The 21,062-nt window shown below is 36.6% G+C and overlaps 1 protein-coding gene across 8 annotated transcripts in view; it reads right to left on the bottom strand.

The window, feature by feature from the left end:
* Positions 1-21,062, bottom strand: part of ext1b (exostosin glycosyltransferase 1b) — a 177,087-nt gene that overhangs the window by 25,788 nt on the left and 130,237 nt on the right. For all 8 annotated transcript variants that reach the window (XR_015945197.1, XR_015945199.1, XR_015945200.1 and 5 more), the window contains 5 exon segments: positions 16,049-16,142; positions 14,350-14,457; positions 10,065-10,184; positions 2,599-2,731; positions 22-140 (listed from right to left, as the gene is read on the bottom strand). Coding sequence is in view for 1 of the 8 variants with exons in the window: in NM_001012369.2 (NP_001012369.2) it covers positions 22-140; positions 2,599-2,731; positions 10,065-10,184; positions 14,350-14,457; positions 16,049-16,142 (574 nt within the window). In the remaining 7 variants the exon portion in view is untranslated.

The raw sequence follows: 21,062 nt of genomic DNA on the forward strand, positions 1-21,062 counted from the left end.
CTTGAGAAGAAGTGTTTTTACCTGAGCGCAGTACTGTGATCTGGCCACTGAGACGATGAGCTTGAGAATGGGCTGAGATTGAGAAACCAGCGGCGTCACTGCATGGATAACTGCAGTGAACTTGGGACTCGGCTTGATGCCTACAAACACAACCAGATAAGAAGCATAAATCAGACGAAAGTGATGTTTGAGGTCTGTGGAATTCCACATAATCCATTTTACCCTTATAACACATTCAGCTCTTCAGTGTTAATATTGAAAAGAGGCAAAATAACAAAAAATAAATAAACAAATATATATATATATATATATATATATATATATATATATATATATATATATATATAAATAAAAGCAAGGTTTTTACTAGCAAGGGAACAAAACCAAAACTAAGCTTTAAGATTGTAAACAAAACACAAACAACAACAACAACAACAACAACAAAACACCTAAATATTTTTACAGGTTTTGAGCTTGGCATATTTTTACTTAATTATGTATAAAATCAGACCTGTAGCAAGTCATTTCCTTCATTCTGTGTTCTTTAAAATCATTTTGTATCCATATTAATTATGAAGTTGAAATATTGCATTCAAGTGACAATCTGTACACTAGTTTGTCCTGGATTAGCTGGTCAAATATGCAACAAAATTATTTACAACAATGTTGTCAAATAGCTCACTACTTTATTACCACCAAAGCATTTATTTACAAATATGTATTTAAACTGTGTTTAATAAAAAGTGTTATATTACAGTTACATTTAACATGTAGTTGGGGAAATAATTTTGTACAGTTCTTAAACTTATTTGGCAATAAAGTTCTGTCATTTATTATGCAAATAACAAATTGGCCAGCAAAAAAATAAAATAAAACTATGAATAAGAAGTAAAATTTAATAAATAATAATAAACATAAAATCAATACCAACAATATTAAAATAGTAATAATAATATAGTAATAATAATAATAATATTAATAACAACAACAACAGTAATAGCATAAATAATAATAATTTGAATGGATTTTATTATATAACAATAATAATAATAAAATAATAAAAGTAATAATAATAATAAAAGTAATAATAATAATAATTATTTTTATTATAAAATAAAATAACTAGACAAGGCAATGATAATACAAGTAATAATAGTATTAGCAATAATAATAGCAATAATAATAGCATGAATAATTAAAATTTAAAATAATTATATATATATATATATATATATATATATATATATATATATATATATATATATATATATATATATATATATAATAACAACATTATTAATAACAACAACAACAACAACATCAACGGCATGAATAATTACAATTTAAAATGATATAATATAATATAATATAATATAATATAATATAATATAATATAATATAATATAATAATAAATATAAATGGCAACAATATCAACTTAAAATGTAATAACAATTGTAATAATGAAAAAAAAACATTATAAAAATAACGAAATAGCCAATGCAGAACACATCTATACTAGCTTCTGTCAGTAATCTTGTCGTTTTCGTCTATTTTTATTTCACTTTTTTATTTTTATTTTCTCGAGTAGTTTTAGAAGATGTTTTTTCCCCTACTCTGAACACTATTAAGTACATGTACTTTTACTTCTTGCACTAGATTTTTTTTTTACCAATACTTTTGCTTGAGTATGATTTTTCCACGCCACAGTTTGATGATTGGTGTTTTTGCTGCTGTATTGATTACAGTGACAGCACTGCAGATGAAGACGGAGGTCTGCGCCGCTGCATTAACTCCAGCTATGCTCCCCTTTAGATTGTCAATATAGATTTTACCATGCAATTACACTGGACGGCTCAATAATCTATCACAGCACACAATGACTGTCACTTAACCACATGCTCAAGCTGTAGATATCAACACCTCTGCAATTAAGAGACTGTTTCAAAATAAATCAGATGATGACAGAGAAGAGGAGAGATGAGAGAGCAGCTCAAACTCCCATAATGCCTGTCTGTCACGTCTTATGAAGCTCTTTCATTACAGAACATTTGAGCGTAACCTCAAAACGTCATGCAGGACTCCATTAGACAAAGTTTGAGAGAAATAATTAAATAAAGGGTTGCAATATTTAAAAGAAGCTCCAAAATCATGCACTTGTACACTACACACTTAAAAGTAGATGCATATTTGCTTTGTTATGCTTCGATATCGTATTCATTTTAGAATATTTTTATACTTTAAATGGATGTACTTATTTCTATATACAGTATATAGTCACCGGCCACTTTATTAGGCACACCTTACAAGTCCCAGCTTGAGTTTCAGTTCTTCTTTTGAACAAGATATTTTGAAAAATGTTGGAAACATGCAACCACTGACTTCCACAGTATCTGTTTTTCCTACTATGTAAGCCAATGGCTGTTTTTGCTGCACAACATTTTTCAAAATATCTTCTTTTGTAAAAGAATAAAGGAACTCAAGGATTTGAGTATGAGTAAGTGCTGACGTTTCCCTATAACATTTCCAGACTGAAGATTTCAGACTGAGCTTTTGAACGAGCAGTGTGTGTTGAACAGAAGCTGAGGGTGCTGATTTACCGAGTTTGGCGTAGAAGAAAGGAAAGTCTCCCAGATATGAGGAGTACTGCGGCAGAGAGAAGAGTCCACCGGGGTGACTGTTCCACATCACACTGCTTCTGGAGCTCTGCTGGAGCACCCGGTCCTGGATGATCTGAAGACACACACACACAAACACGAGATGTAAACTTGTATGAATTATATATATATATATATATATATATATATATATATATATATATATATATATATATATATGGTTCCATACCGCTATAATTAATCAAAAATGAAATGAATAAAAAAGATATAATAAAAATAATTAATAAAAACAACATTCTGATAATATCTTGTATAAATGGGAAAAGTCATGAACTAAAAAATAATATATTAGTGTTTTTCCTGATATAGCATGACTGACAATCAATATACACTAAATAAACAAATAAATATAAAAATAAATATGAATAAATAAAAATATAAATAAAGACAACTAAATAAAAATGTAAATTAATAAAAACTAAAAAAATAAACAAAAAATAGGATAAAATAAAATTAATGAATGAATAAATAAATAAAAATTTAATAAAATTCAATGAATGAATAAATAAAAATAAAATAAAATAGAATAGAATGAATAATTAAATAAAAATAAAATTGAATGAATGAATAAACAAAATTAAAATAAAATAGAACAAATTAATAAATGACAAAATAAAATTGAATGAATAAATGAATAAAAAATAAAATAAAATTAATAAATTTATACAAAATAAAAATTAAATTAAATTGAATTAATGAACAGATAATTTAAAAAATAAAAATGAAAAAAATTGAATGAATGAATGAATAAAAATAAAATAAAAGAATAAATAATTAAATTGAATTAATAAATAAATAAAAATAAAAACAAAATAAAATAAATAAATATAAAATTTAATGAATGAATAAAAAAATGTAATTAAATGAATGAATGAATAAATATATTATTTAAATAAAATAAAGTTGAATGAAGAACTGAATTACTAAATAAAAATAAAATAAAATAGATTAAAATGAATGAATGTGTAAATAAATAAATAAAAATGAAATAAAATGAAATAAATTAATAACAAATAAAATAAAATTTTATAAAATTAATAAATAAAAATGTAAAATAAAATAAGTTAACTGAATGAATGAATAAATAAATAAAAAATAAAAATGAAATAGATTGATTGAATGAATAAATGATTAAAAATAAATATAAAATTTAATGAATCAATAATTGAATAAATGAATGCATGGCTGGATTGTTTTAACCCATTTTTTTAACCCAGATTTGGCTGAAACAAAGACTGTTGAGATAAAAAAGCATAATATAAATATGACCCAAAATGGGATACAACAACCCAGCATTTTTTGAGTGCACCTAATTCTAGATTGTCATCCATAACACACACAAACAGGCCAGTAAAACACAGCAGTGTGAGTGCATTAATGCTTGAGCTATAAACTAAGAAACAACAATAAAAGGTGGCAGTGATTTGTTGGTGCCAATCAGCAGCTCTGGCCTTGAGGTCGGCTCTTGGCGAGGAATCACTGCCATAAAAACACAAAGAGCGATCGGCTTTTTGTTACCGCCGCTGCCGTTTTTGGTTTATATTGTGCCCTATGGTGTGAAAGCGGCTTGGCTTCATGACAGCCTAATCGTTGGCAACCAGGATGGGTTTTCATGCTAGAGATCGTGTCTTCATTGCTGCATCTTAATACCAGCCTGCAGGCAGTTTTGCAGCACAAATGACAAAAGTCTTGCTGAATTTAGTGAGCGGCATCTGGAGAGCGATCATCAGCACACAGATATACAGTTGAGGGACAAATTATTAGCATTCCTATTCTTTTCCAAATATTTCTCAAGTGATATTTACTGGAGCAAGGAATTGTTCACAGTATTTCCCATAATATTTTTTCTTCTGGAGAAAGTCTTATTTGTTTTATTTCGGCTAGAATAAAAGCAGTTTTTAATTTTTAAAACACTATTTTAAGGACAAAATTATTAGCCCCTTAATCACTGTTATACATTGACTTGCCTAATTACCCTAACCTTACCCTAATTAACCTAGTTAAATGTCACTTTAAGCTTGTCTTGAAGAATATCTAGTCAAATATTATTTATTGTCATCATGACAAAGATAAAAAAAAAAATTGGTTATTAGAAATGAGTTATTAAAACTATTATAATTAGAAATGTGTTGAGAAACTCTAAAAGAATTAAAAATAAACAGAACGGCTTCAACTTTACATTTATAACCGTTAATAAAATCTCTGACAGATCTCAGCTGGGTAATTAGTTCAGGTAAGGCTATTCTGCATAAATGATTTTAATTAGGATTAATCAGGCGTGTCGATTCTGATTGAACAAACAGAGGAATCTGCACAACAACATCCGAGCGTTCATTAATGAGCTAAAGAAGCGTTAAAAGTCTGTAAATAAAATCTCAATATTCAGATTATTCAATATTTTAACTACAAAAATAAGATTAAAATAAAACGGTGTGCTTGATAATTGTGCAAATAATATATATTGTTACACTGTAAAACCCGATAGGCTAACTCAAACCATTTAAGTTTATTACACTAAATCAGGGGTGCTCAATCCTGTTCCTGGAGATCTACCTTCCTGCATAGTTCAGCTCCTACCCTGACCAAACACACCTGAACCAATTAACCAGGACCTGAACGGCACTTGTTAATTACAGGCAGGTGTGTTTGATGTGGGTTGCAAATGAAATCTGCAGGAAGGATCTCCAGCAACAGGGTTGAGCACCCCAGCACTAAATGCTTTAAGTACTGTAAACTTAAAACGAGTTTATATGAGTCGATATGGTCAAACATTTAATGAATTAGTAACCTTTTAAGTTCAGTTATCAAATCTGTATGAGTTCAGTTCACTTAAATGAATTAAGTCCAAGCACTGTATGGCTATTGTTTTGTTCTTGATAAACATTTTATTTAAATAAATGTCTTAATATACCTTTTTTAATGTCATTTCTTGTTTACACGTGTTGATTTTTGCTTTATGTTCAAATCTGTTTGCATTTAATAAAACTGAGTCCAAACAGTACAGCTATTCGAGGAGTTTGAGCAACCGATTGCGGTAAACCATTATAGCCGATTGTAGCAAATGGCTTGAGTAGTAAATAATAAATCTAATATTGTGTGAAGATAAACTAATAAACATATTGAAGTAATAAATATAAAAGTGACCGAATATAATAATTAATATAGTATAAAAAGTATACAATAATATACACATACAGTACATATACAATAATAATTAGATTAAAACAAAAGTATCTTGATCATAAAATCATCGTATTATGATTTCTGAATAGTCGTGACACTGATGACTGCATTAATTATGATTTAAATTACATTAATAAATTACATTTTATAATATATTGAAGACAAAAGAGCTACAATAATAAATGAGAGTTTATTCTGTATTCCTGAGACATTCTAGAATACAATGATGAAGTTTAAATGAGAATATTAACGCTTTATTTCATCAATAAGTACGACTTTCATCTTTATAAACTCCTAATTTGCTGCTTAATGGTAGTTGGCAAGTTTAGATATTGGGTAGGATTAAAGAGAATAATTTCATACTTTTTAAGCACTGATAAACAGCCAAGATAATAATAATAATAGAAAGATAATAAGCTAGTTCATAGTGAGAATTGGTAATTAAAGAATTGACCAAAATAAAGCAATTAATAGCAGCAAGGAAATGTGTATTAAACCGCGGTCACGCTGCTCTTTTCACCCCAAAGACTTCCATTCATACTCATGTGAGCAGACCAGTTGTGATGAGTTTCTCAGTTCGCTGCATTGGAAAGTTCAAGCTTGGTGAACTCTGACTTGTGAAATCGCATCATGTGACAACATGACACCAATCGAAGATCAAAACATGACCTCTCAGGACAGTAGGGGTGTCAAAATTAATTGTTTCTTCGGTGCACTGCGATGCAGACAAGGACAATTCGATATCGGTTCAGTAATAATCATAACCGGTTATTATGTACAGGGCCAGAGCAAGCTGAACTGCCGCTCTAGGCAAAGTTTTTGTTGAGTGTGTGACCAATCATAGGGGTGTAAGAGAACTAGACAAGGATCAGAAAGCAAGCGGGATATTGTTTATATTAGTTGCTATAAATGCCAAGGTACAGTTTTATATATGATTGTTTGTATTAAATGACAAAATTGTATTACAAATACTATATAAATATATTTTACTACAAGAACTGCTGCTGGAAAGAAAATATAAAACTGTGTATGAAAAAGCACCGTCAATGCACCGAGATATCGAATTGAACCGAATCGATGGCATGATAATCGTAACCGAGACCAGTGTAGGTTCACAGCTCTAGTGACAGAAAAAAAATAAAAAATAAAAAAATGGACCAATCGTTCGCTTTAATGTCTAATCATCTTGTTTAATCCCGCCTCTTACACAGCACTGTACTGCAGAATTTCACAAGCTCAAACTCCAGTGTGATCGCAGCATATCACTTTATTTATAGGGAATAACTCTCACTATTAACTAGCTTATTAGCATGTGTATTAAGATATTAGCTGCGTCCCAAATGGCACACTATACACTCATGCACTATGTACTTATGCACTTACACCCTTAACAGGATAGTATATGTATGTAGTGGCGTCCCAATTGGCACACTAATGTTTTTTTACTAAGCGGAAATTTAAACCGTTTCCCTGATGATGTTTGACGGTTGCCAGATCAGTGAAATAAACGACCGAATTATCAAATAATACCTGCCGTGAGTATTACCGCATTCACCATCGGGAGGCGCTATAATCACTCTCTTAGGAGAATTTTGCTTTCAACATCCAAAATAAATAAAGTTATCCAACATGTGCGTCCGATAGCTCCGCCCCTTCCGCTACGTAAGCAAACCTGCGGTTGTTGAGTGTGTGAAGTGTCCATCAATACACACTTCATTTTAGCGGCTGAAGGAGTGCATCATCCGGGTAATTAAAGTGCACTTATTATTTTTTTGAGTTTCAGTGTGAACGCACTACTTACACTATTTAGAATACCTTTTAACCTGCAGAGAACATGGGTTCGATGGCTCCCCGCTCTCTCTCGATTTCCCCGCTTGTACTCAGTTGAGAACGTGATCCAATGAGTGTTTGCTTGTATATCTTTGTGGCTTTGTGAGATGCCGTTGTGTTAATATTTAACCGGTGATTGAAACCCGGTTTTCTGTCTCCCTGTCGGGCTTGGAGCATGTAGGGAGGTTTGGTGCCTTATTTGTTATTTTCGTTTTCTCCTGTGTTTGTTAGTAGGTATTTTATTTTATTTTATTTGTTTTCCAGGGAAGTTTAATCTAATTTAGTTAGCTTGGTTTATTGTCATTTATTTTGGCTGAACCCCTCCTGATGTTATTTTTGCTCCTTATTTCTGTAAATAAATCATACTTTCTTGTTAATTCTTAGTGGTTGTGTTTTTGGTATATATTTTGGGGAGAGAGAGCGCGGGGGCACCAGGGATTATATTTTTAATCCCTGTTATTTTGTTACGTTTTGGTTAAATCTCTTTTTGATTAAGGATTTTTAATTTAATTCATAACATACTACAAAATGGCGTAGAATAGTGCATAAGTATGCGATTTGGGACGCAGCTATTGTCTATTTATTAGTACTTATAAAGCAGATATTCTACATCTCTATTCCTAAACCCAACTACTACCTTAACTATTGATATACAGCAAATCAGGAATTTATCAAGCTCAATTAAGCCTGATTAATAGCGAGATTTAAACCTTAAAATAAAGTGACCAAACATTGATGCAACCCTAAACCTAAGTGCATGTCAAATGAGCAAAGTCCAGCCTAGTATAGTGCTTCTCCTCAGTGCTGATATAAGCCGTGCTCTCTCAGCTCACCTGTCATGTTAAAAACACAATCTGAGCGGCTGATGAAAGACGCTGCTCTCGCTCGCTCTGCTAAAAGTGTGATTGACGACTCAATCTGGCATCCGGACGGCCACAATCCTGCAGACGGCTGAAAGCAGATCTGGGATGCGGGTGTAATTGCAGCGGCGTTCCACACTCTCTGTCTGCTGGGGTTAATGACTGTGATTTGCTGATTGTAGACGCTCATGCACTGTATGACACACTGACAAACCAGGAGGAAAACACCAGGCTGATACAGGATCTGATGCTTTCAACAAATCTGATTTAAGAAACACTTCAGTTTAAGAAGAATTTCTCGATATTAACTAGCTGCGTAGTTACCTGCCTATTATATACATTTACTCGATTAGAAGAGGAGGAAAAAAGCTGAAAAAAGCATCCATCATCCAAGCATCCTTCCATCCATCAGTCCATCCATACATCCATGCTTCCACACATCCAACAGGCCATCCATCCATCCATCAATCAATCCATCCAGACATCCATCAGTCCATCCGATAATCGGTCCATCCATTCATTGGTAAATCCATCCGTCCATCCATCCATCCATCCGTCCATCCATCCGTCCACCCACCCATCCATCCATACATCCAGTCCATTAATCTGTCCATCCATAGGTCCATCCATCCATCCATCCATCCATTCATCCATCCCTCCACCCATCCTTCCATCAATCCATTGGTCCATCCATCAATCTATCTATCCATCTTTTCACCAATCCATTAGTCCACCCTTCCTTCCATTGGTCCATCCATCCATCCATCCATGAATCCCTCCATCCTTTTACCCATCCATTAGTCCATCCGTCCATCCATCTATCTATTGATCCATCCATCCTTTCACCCATCCATCGGTCCATCCATCCATCAGTCCAGTCCATTGGTCCATCCATCCATCCGTCTATCCATCCTTCCCTCTATCCTTCCACACATCCTTCCACCCACCCATCCATCCATCCATCCAGTCCATTTATCTGTCCATCCATAGGTCCATCCATCCATCCATCCACCAGTCCATCTATTCATCCATCCCTCCACCCATCCTTTCATCAATCCATTCATCCCTCCCTCCATTCTTTCACCCATCCATCAGTCCATCAATCCATCCATCTATTGATCCATCCATCCATCCCTTCATCCTTTCACCCATCCATCGGTCCATCCATCCATCAGTGCATCAGTCCAGTCCATTGGTCCATCCATCCATCCATCCATCCATCAGTCCATCCTTCCATCCGTCCATCCTTCCATCCGTCCATCCATCCAACCATCCAACCATCCAACCATCCAACCATCCAACCATCCATAGATTGTAGATTTGTCTGTCTGTCTGTGCGAGTCTGATCTCTTTCATCTAGAATGGTGTGTGTGTTTGTCTGATCTCTTCCAGAGTGGTGTGCGGAGTGTCTGATCTTTTAGTTCTAGAGTGGTGTGTGTGTGTGTGTGTGTGTGTGTGTGTGTGTGTGTGTGTGTGTGTGTGTGTGTGTGCGCGTGCGTGTGTCTGATCTCTTACTTCTAGAGTGGTGAGCACGATCTTCTCCACTGAAGAGAAATAGGCCTCCCAGAGGAACTGCGTCTGCTGTCGGAGAGCCAGGATCTTGTCCTGATGGATGGAGCGAACAGTGGACGGGATCTGCAGGACAGAGAGAGAGAGAGAGATTATTATCATGATTACTACAACAATAAAGTAACATAAAAATAAGCAAAGCAAACTATACTGTTGGTTCATAAATATTAACATTTCACTTAATGGCAAAGTACAGTTCATATTGAGCACTATCATCATCATCACTATTATAACTCTCATTTTTTACAACTTTAAACTAAAAACAATTCAGGCTCTGGGCGGAACAATAAACTCAGCCATGAAACTTCAGAAAGCTGAACATTATAAAGCCCATTCCCACAGCTCAGGGAACAATAATGGAGGAACTTTCTCTGAGAAAGATCTTAACAGCACATTTATTTAAAGCGAGCCCAGGTGGGAAGTTAACAAATGAAGTTAGCAGATTTGTGTATAATTATCATCAACGCTTAACAAGCCTGAAATATTCACAAATTCAGCTCCGTTACTCCCCTTAAAAACCTACAAAAAGTAAAAATATCAAGAGATTATAGTGCTCTTCTGACAGGAATTCTAACTGCTCAAAAAATAAAGGGAACTCTAAAAAAAATCCGAATGAATGAAATAATCTTATTAAAAACTTTGTTCTAACATAGTTGAATGTAGGGATGCTTGATTTTGGGAAAAATCATAATCACGATTATTTTGGTAAATATTTCTTAAATGATGCTTAGCAGAGCAAGGAATTTTAACAGTGTTTCCTCTGATATTTTTTCTTCTGGAGAAAGTCTTATTTGTTTTATTTTAGCTAGAATTAAAGCAGATTTAGGCCGTACTCACTAGGTACAGTTGCCTCGAACCGGGCCAAAGCACGCTTGTCCCCCCTCTCGTCTCCCCCGACGGCCCGCGCTCACACCATATCGGGCCTCGGCACGCTTACATCATCACTGCTGCGCTGTTCAGAAGCGCTCTCTATGGCAAGCCTTTTTAGCATTTAAATCTTTGTTCTGACTCCATAAATATATTTAGAGATATCTCTAATTATATTTTGACTAGTCATAATTATAATTCGACTAGTCAGAATAACAATTAGAGATTTCTGCAATTACAATTGTACTAGTACGAAATCAGATTGGAGATATCTGCAAATATATTATGACTAGTCATATTCCTCCACTGACTTCCATTGAAAAATATTTGCAGATATCTCTAAATGAGTTTTGATTAGTCACAATTGTAATTAGAGATATCTCTTTAGTTTTTACTAGTCATAATACATTTGGAGATATCTTTAATTCATCATATTTAGAGATATTTACAAATATATTTGAAGATCTCTAATTAATTTACTAATAGTCGAATTACAGTTTTAGATATCTTGAATTGGATTTTTGACAAGTCAAAACTCAGTTAGAGATATCTGCAAATATTTTTCAATGGAAGTCAATGGAGGAATATGACTAGTCATAATATATTTGCAGATATCTCCAATCTGATTTCGTACTACTAGTACAATTGTAATTGCAGATATCTCTAATTGTCAATCTGACTAGTCGAATTATAATTATGACTAGTCAAAATTAGAAATATCTCTAATGGATAGTCAGAACAAGGTTTAAATGCTAAAACGGCTTGCCATACGCTCTCACCCAGTAGCACAGTGGAGATTTCTCTAGTTATATCGTTTCAGTCGTTTGATATGCCGTCAAATATTTAGCCAAACAGTCCTTAGGGATGCGGGGACACGCAGTCAGATATTTCGCCGAACAGATCCGCCACTTTTGGCGCTCATAAACAATCATAAAGCCCTCGTGCTGCAGGAATGAGGAGGTCTGCTGAAGGTGCAGCTGTCGTGCAGTGAGGAGTTTGCGTCTTTAATAAACTACGGCAGGTTGCGTTCACTGAACAGTAAGAATGATTAATAAATCCATATCAAACAGTCCTTTAAAAGTCACGTCTCGCTTTCGGTTTCGGGCTTTGGTGCGTTTTGCGCTCACACACAAGCGTACCGCGCCAGAGCCCAAGTGTACCGCGCTCAGGCACACCTCTTCCAACCGGGCCAGGGCCGGCCAAGTGAACCGTGCTTGAGCGCGATTCAGCGCACTCACACTTCTCAAACGATCCGGGAAACAGGCCTGGGGACGGTACGGATGGCATAGTGTGAGTAGGCCCTTAAATATTTTGAAACCCATTTCAATATTATTAGCCCCCTTAAGCAACATATTTTTTGATTGTCTGCAGAAGAAACTCCTGTTATACAATGACTTGCCTAATTACTCTAATTAAGCCTTTAAACTGCACTTTAATCTGAATGCTTGTATTTAGAAAAACATCTAGTAAAATGTTATGTACTGTCATCATAGCAAAGATAAAACAAATCAGTAATTAGAAATGAGATATCAAAACTATTGTGTTCAGAAATAAGTAAAAAAAACTTCTTTCCATTAAACAGAAATTGGGGAGGAAAAGGGTTGCTAATATTCAGGAGGGCTAATAATTCTGACGTCAATGTATACATACAGTTGCAAAGGAAAGAGAAATAAATTAACAATTAAACTGTGCTTTAAGCATCCTTACTGTAAGAAAAACACTTTAGCTACAAAAATCCTTCAGTCAAGAGCAGTGGGACTTTCTCGTTTTGTTTGATTAATGATAAAAGCAACATCGCGCGCTGTCTCTTTAATGGTTTCTCTTTCACGTGTCTTTTGATCCTCAACTCGTTTGTTTATTACGCAAATGAGAGTCATTATGAATAATCACTAAACACTGCGTTTTGACACCTATTTGACCATTAAAGCGCTCACGTTAAGATGACTTCAGATGTCTCGTCCGTTTCGCGAGGTGCGCGCGCGGTCAGCGGAGGTGCGTGATGCGGTGCCAGGCGCAAGTATAATTCCAGCTTCAGTGTGCGAATGAGACCGAATGCTGACCGGCCGCATGCTTCTGGCTGTGTGCGCGTGCCGCATACACATAAGCACGCGGTCTTTCGCGCTTTTAGGAGCAATAGATGGAAAGGGGCCGGTATATGATGCAATAATCGTTCATCTCGATTAATGCTTTTTCAGAATCGTTTCATAATCGGATTTTCGATTAATTGCACAGCCCTAGTTGAATGTGCTGACAACACAACCACACATAAATGATCAACGGAAATCGACTTTATTCACCTATGGAGGTCTGGATTTGGAGTCAAAATTGAAGTGAACAAATGCACTTCAGGTAGGGCTGTGCAATAAATCGAAAATTCAGTTTTGATTTTTAATTTTGGCTTCTAACGATTAGGAAAAGACATTAATAGAGATCAAGTTTGAGACGATAGTTTATCAGCAATGAAGACCATACAGTGTTATTTTACACTACACTATTATTGCTGTAATTACACGGTGGCTCAGTGGTTAGCATTGTCGCCTCATGGCATTAAGGTCGCTAGTTTGAGTCCCAGCTGGATCAGTTAGCCTTTCAGTGTGGAGTTTGCATGTTCTCCCCGTGTTGGCGTGAGTTTCCTTGGGGTGCTCTGGTTTCCCCCACAGTCCAAACACATGCGCTATAGGAGAATTGATGAACTAAATTGGCTGTAGTGTATGAGTGTGTGTGAATGAGTGTTTCCCAGTACTGGGTTGCAGCTGGAAATGCATCCGCTGTGTAAAACATATGCTGGAACAGTTGGCGGTTCATTCCACTGTGGCGACCCCTAAAAAATAAGGGACTAACCAGTAGAAAAATGAATGAATGTTTGACTCTCCAGAAAAACAAACCGCTGCTCATTACACTTTCACCTGTGCTCTACCTTATTTATGCGATTGCTATTGAAGCCATCTGCTGAAATGATATTCATATCGCAGAAAAATAAAGCACTGCGAGGGCAGATGCAGCCCTACTCTGAAGCTCCTTCTTCTGATACTGAAACTTTACAGTTTAAACATGAAAGAAAGCAGAGCTGAGAAATGTCTTCAGTGGTTGCGCATCGTCAACGCTGTTCATCTGCCAGCGCTTATTATTTTTCTGTTTCTAGCTCACGCCCGCACAGGTCCTCATCATCGCAATCTAATCTGAACACCGAATCAGTTCTGAACATCTGAGAATTGATTCAGAATCACGAAGCCTCAATGAATCTATTGTCTCACCAATCCCTTCACTCAAACAGCCACTAACTGAGACGCTTTCCTCCTCACTGGCAGCTTTGGTAGAGCAGATACTGTGGTAAATCTGTGCTAAACATTGGCGATGTTCAGACCTGCAGCAGGAGCCTCTCGTCCCCGATCACAGCAGCAGTGTTCCAGTCGATGACCTCCGAGAAGGGGAGCTCCCAACCGTTACTCAGCATCACCGGCACACAGGCCGCCTACACACACACACAAAAGTCACACGGTGAGTCATAAGGCAGTGTTTTCATTACAGGACAACACACACACACACATGCACACAGGTGAATACGACACAGAACAAACAATGGGCCGCATATTAAATCACTTCCACTGAATGCCAGAAGAGCCATTAGCCTCGTTACTGATACTGACGTGAAGAGTCCAGCGCTCAGACACCTACAGATCTCACACACACACACACACACAAACACACACACACCTTAAACACAAAGGAGGACAGAAGAACTATGTGTGCTTGGGAAAACAGTGTAGCAGTGTGAGTGTGAGCAGAGGAAAGCGTTCTCTTTTGAAGTGCAGCAGACGTGCAGAGACGAGCAGCTGCTGTGTGTGTGTGTGTGTCAGAGAGGGCTGCTTGACGTAATGAGGACCTGCCAATCATCAGGTCATAAAGGTGTCAGCTGAGCACCACATGCTGCAGGGAGAGTGGACACACACACACACACACACTTGCGCTTGTGTGTCTATGTGCATATTTATGAGTCTGTGTGTGTGTTGTGTGAATATGTGTGTGTGTGGATGCATGTGTTATGTACATGTCTACACACACAAACAAACGCATACAATCATGCAAATACGGGTATCAACACGCACACACATACACATGTACATCGAAACCCATGCATGCACACACAAAGTCTCACACACACACACATGCAGATATGCAAATGCTCTCTCTCTCATGCACACACGCACGCACACACACACACACACACACACACACACACATAAGAAGGGAGGGAGGGAGGAAGGGAGGAGGGAATGTTGGAAGTAAGGAAGGTAGGAAGGGGGAAGGAAGGAAATAAGGAAGTAAGAAAGAAAGGAAGGAAATAAGCAAGCAAGGAAGGAAGGAAGAAAGTAAGCAGACAAACGAGCAAATTAATCAGGAAGGATGGAAGAAATGAAACAAGGAAGGAAGGAAGGAAGGAAGCAAGCAAGCAAGGTTGGAAGTAAAGTAGGAAGTAAGGAAGGATGTAAGGAGGGGAGTAAGACAGGAAGGAAGTAAGGGAGGAAGAAATTATGTAAGTAAGGAAAAGAGGAAGGAAATAAGGAAATAAGAAAGCAGACAGAAAAGCAAATAAGTAGGAAAGGAAGGAAGAAAAGCGGGAAGTAAGGAAGTACGTAAGGAAGGAAGTAAGACAAGAAGGAAGGAAGGGAGGAAGGAATGATGCAAGTAAGTAAAAAAGGAAGCAAATAAGGAAGTAAGAAAGGAAGGAGGGAAGGGAGGGTGGTACGAAGGAAAGGAGGAAGCAAATAAGGAAGTAAGAAAGTAAGCAGACAAACAAGCAAATAAGGAATGAAGGGAGGATAGAAGGAAGGAAATAAGTAAGCAAGCAAGGAAATAAGTAAAGGAGGGAAGTAAGTAAGCAAGCAAGCAAGCAAGCAAGGAAGGAAGGACATAAGGAAGGAAAGAAGAAAGGAAGAATATACTTGGAAAGATTTAGAGGAAGGAAGCAGAAAATGAAGTGAGTGAAAAAGACGGACAGACAGCACAGAAGAAAACAAACGAATGAAAGTAAAGTGAGCTCTCATCATGAGGGAAGAGCTGACCTGAAGAGCCTCCAGGAAGCGGAAGGATCCCAGGCGTCGTCCTCGAGGAACCAGACAGAAGGTAGAGTTGTGCAGCATTTCACGGTAGTCGTACCTGCACACACACACACACACACAGAGAGAGATGAGTGACACAAACACACTCTGTGACTGTGTGTCATTTCTCCATCAGCACTACACTACAGTCTCCAGTAGGGTTGTAACAATATACCGGTATGACGGTCTACCACGATTTGAACGTGCACGATTATCATACCATGAACAATTGCATATCAACGGTTTTAACCTTTTTCACACATTTGAATAGTCATTCTCTATGCATTGCTCTTCCGTTATTTAACTAGAGGGAACTAACATAAGAGCAAATAACACACGCTGACAATTCACCAATGAAAACAGTTAGAGAAGAGGAAAACAGCCGTCCACACATGCTTGTTTCCATTGGACAAAAATGATGTGACGTGAAATAAGAAAAAACAAACATTGAGAACACAGTAAACTTCTCATTTACTCAACATCTTCACCAAAATCAGGAAACCTGCTGCGCTTGCACGTTAGCATGATGGTGACTGGCTAAAAGCTGCTGCTATCGCTTGATTGTGCAGACCGTTTACTGTAAATAAAAGCCTTTATAATGCTGTGCGTCCTGCTCAACAACTAGTCATTTTGTCTTATTTTATCTGATTATATCTGAATATATTCACCATATTTCCGTCTGGTTTGTTCAGTACCATATGTCTTACATCATTCATGAGTAATTAAGCGAGTCATGCGTTTCTCATTTCCAGCATGCTGACCACTGCATGTGACTGACCTTACAACTGAACTTTCTCTAACCAGACGGCTAATAAGCAGACAGTAACTACAACTTCACTAAGGGCGCAACCTCTCCCTGCTGAAAAAAAAAAAACAGCCTGGTTATAGAGGGGTTTGGGCCATTTCCAGCCTGGTTTAAGCTGGACATAGCTAGTTTTGGCTGGGCTCCAAGCCTGGTTAAGCTGGTTTTAACTGGTCATCTCCCAGCCTGACCAGCTAAGACCAGCCAGGATATGGCTATAAACCAGCCTGAAATGGCCAAAACCCCTCTATAACCAGCCTGGTTGACCAGCTAAAACCAGCCAACAAACCTAGGCAGGTTTAAGCAGTTTTTTTTTTTCAGCAGAGTCGCTAGGCACAGTTACCTTGAACCATGTTTACACGATTGTGCTGATTTGACATAAGATGTGTGTGTGTGCGTGTGTATTAGATACATTTCTTATGCATATCTAATACACACGCACACATAAAAACAATCTATACAAAACAGTTTTCAGGGCACGAAATTGCGACCATTTTGTTGCGCATATGTGCCCGAAATTTTATCTATGCGACCTCAAAATATATTTGGGAGCATTTTTGCTAGTGTATAAAATTGTTGTGTGCGACACGTTTTTACTGCAAAATGTTCACCACATGCGCCGATTCAGAAGACATTCACAGAGAATGCATCTCTGCACTTGAAACGGGAAACGCAGCGCTCAGGAATGGGTTAAAACAGTCGTCATGTCAACTTGCTGCAGTAAACAAAGCCAAGTCCGTAATGCTTGCCCCGCCTTCACACTCTTCTTATTGGCCCACCACTGCTCTAGCACTGAAATATCAGCTGTCAATCACTCAGTCAATGCCTTCTGGCTTGGGATGACAGAGAGAGCTACTACCACGAAAAACTAAAGCGCTGAAGATGAGAATGAAGATAACACTGACAGATTTTGTTTTTGAACCCATGACATCTAAAGTTTAAATAATGACACATCTTACTAGTGATCATGTGCTCAATGTTAATCCACCCTCTACACTTTTCCAAGAGTGAAAAGACTTCCATTGGCTTCAAGTCCGCTATGAAAAGTCTGTGGGATGAAGTTTTCAGGTAACTGTTTGCCACATCTAGCACGAGAGCTTCAGTTTAATCCTTCATATAATCGCCAGAAGTGGCAGCTATATGTCAAATTTAACACCACGTACACCATCGCAAACGGGCTTGCACTGAGTAAACTAATATCCCTACTTATGAAAAGACCGGTATTGCTTTTAACATGACATATTATAATAAGGTACAGTACATGTCAAAAGCATTAGTTCAATATCAGACAGCACCCGTGAGAACAGCAGAGTTATACAGTTAACAGATTCATTCATGTCAAGCAGTGCATGCAGGGCCGGTGAGCACTCCGTGTACCTTTTGCTCACTCAGTTCTGTTATAAATAGGGCTGCACGATATTGGAAAAAATTGACATTGCGATATTTTTTTCCCCTGCGATATATATTGCGATATTTTATATATATATATATATATATATATATATATATATATATATATATATATATATATATATATATATATATATATATATATATATATATATATATATATTTACTTAAAACTAGGGCTGTGACGGTCACCATGACAACCGCGTCACCGCGGTGGTTATTGCCACCTCGGTTGTGTATTGCCACCGGCCGTAGTACGTGAAGTCACGCACTTTAAAACACAAATTACTGTTATGTTGCCAAGTATTACATATCTGTTAGAATATAACATTAGGCGCGATTCAGCAAGTTCAAGTTCAACCATTAATCTTGTTAGAAAACGAACTCTTACATCTGGGAACATTTTGGATTCGTGCCGACCGAGAAAGGTGAACGAATTGATTTAGATTAAGCTTTTTGTATGGGGGTTTTTAAGTGTTAAAGTGTGTTTTAATATTCACTGCTGAGAGTCCAAACACTGAGGAGCAAATCCATCGATACGCAGATCCACGGGTCCCGAACCATGCAAGCTAGTGGCGATTGACGGTGAGGGAAAAAAAGCCATGTAGGCTTAATCAACTCTAAACGCAGAAGCCCAGCTCAGCCAGGCATGGCAGAGGCATTTGCAAAAATGGCAAGATACAAAAGAGAAAGTGATAAATGGAAGACATTGACGAGAAATTGAGCATAGGCTATTTGGTAACTACTTAAGAACGCGCCGCTCCGCAGAGTAGAGAAACCTGTGTTGCGAGAAATGCGGGCGGCGGAACAGAAGGAGAAGCCCTCTATCGCATGGTTGTGAAAAAGTACCCTGTCTGTGCATTTTTCGCTACAAGCACACCGTCTGACAGTGTATTGCTGGAAACATTATAACTCCATTCTTCACTTAAACCGGACAAAGTCAACATGTTAGTTTTTCTGGCAAATAATTAAAAATATGACTACAAAAGGTGGAGAGAAACTACGCTGTTTTTTAAACATCTGACTTATATTGTTACTAGGTTAATATTTTCTTTTTACTTATAATTATTAATATTTATATTATTATTACACTGATTAGTAAAGTGCCATTTAGACTATTTGTTAAGTTCTTAAAAATGTAACGTTTAATTGTTATTATTATACAGTTTCAAGCAGTTAAAGTAATTTAATATTTAACTACAATATTTATAAACAGTTTTGTGTTGTTTTATTAACGAAAGTTCAAAAATAAACATGTACGTTTATACGGATGTTTTATTTATTAATATTAAATTCGGTTATTCCTTAATTTTTACATAAAAGGTAAATTAACTTAAGTAGGCTACATTATTTGTTGATGTACGAGATCGAGGAACATGTTTGCCAGTAAATAATGTTCGCACCACTTAAAAAACAAAACAAATGAATAACTTGCGAAAAGGATGCAATAAAAAATGCAAGCGCTTAATCATTCTTCACAATCGGATTCGTACGTGCAATAAGCCGAGGCTATATTGCGCCGACAAGAACAAGCCCTAAAAGTCTAGAAAGAGAATTAATACTAGTTAATATTAATGATTATAAACACGAACTGCGTTGTATGATAAACGCCTCACAATGATGTCGTGATCTTTGCTGAAGAACTGATATGTTATCGCCGTCTCCCCAGCCAGGTTTTCATCTGCTTATTTTCCCTTCTTCTGGATACAAACAATAAAGTATCAGCGCCAGACCAGTGGTTTAAATTATATTTTACTCTCCTGATTTCTTTTCTTTTCATTAAAAATAATTAAATGTTTAAAGTTTTGTATTGCATAGCCTATATATTTTTAAAGATTATCATTCAGCCTACCTGCAGCGCATGAGGTTGTGTGCTGGGCAAATCCCCTTTACTCATGCTACCCATTTCATTTATGACACTGTAAAGTTGACTTGGCAGGCTGATCATCTTTAAACTCAAAAGGTGTTTTTAACTTGAGACTGCATGCTTCTGCATAATGTGATGTTTCTTATTACAACTGTTAGCGGTGTCAAAATGAAAGCAAACATTAAAAGGGGTTTTGTTTTATCAATTGTATAGTTTAGTTTTAATAATAGCTAATGTATATAATAAATTATAATATCGATTATTGTGTAGACTACAGTGTTCAACAAAACAATTTTATTAGGTTACTCTGATCGACCAAATCCCTAACTGAAAAACGAATGTGAAAATGACAGGCAGTTGCGTCTTTGCTAAAATTAATTTAACGACAAATTTCTTTTGCTTTTTTCCCCTTTAGAGATCAAAAGAGCTGTATTTAAAGAATTATTTCACCAAAACATGAATTGAATGCCCAGTTCTTTCCCGTGTGAGTTTAGTGCGCCTCCGCCGCGTCTGCGTTTTTAAGGTTAGGTGCACCCTGACCTGACGCGGGACCAGATCTCTGTATTGCTTTAATTTCTCAATTTTCATAACTGCATTGCATTTTCATATGGTAAAATATCAAAATTTATGCTCTGAAAGTAGTAGGAATGACAGGAGTGTTAGTAATTAATAACAGAAAGAACATTCACTTTTGAGTGAACTTCTGTCACGTGTTATTTTAGTATGATAAAATAAACAAAAATAGTAATGCAGAAAAGTATTTTTCGCTCTGCCAAGCCTTCTCTGTTGCTGTATAGAGAAGCAGCCTGCTCAGTCACCCCCGCCCCACCCCGCCCACCGACTCCTGAACGTCTCACTCACTAACTCACTCACTCACGCGGGCATGCAGTGCGGTCTCA

The sequence above is a fragment of the Danio rerio genome, chromosome 19 (genome assembly GCF_052040795.2).
Source record: "Danio rerio strain M-AB ecotype USA chromosome 19, GRCz13ab, whole genome shotgun sequence".
Lineage (NCBI taxonomy): Eukaryota > Metazoa > Chordata > Actinopteri > Cypriniformes > Danionidae > Danio > Danio rerio.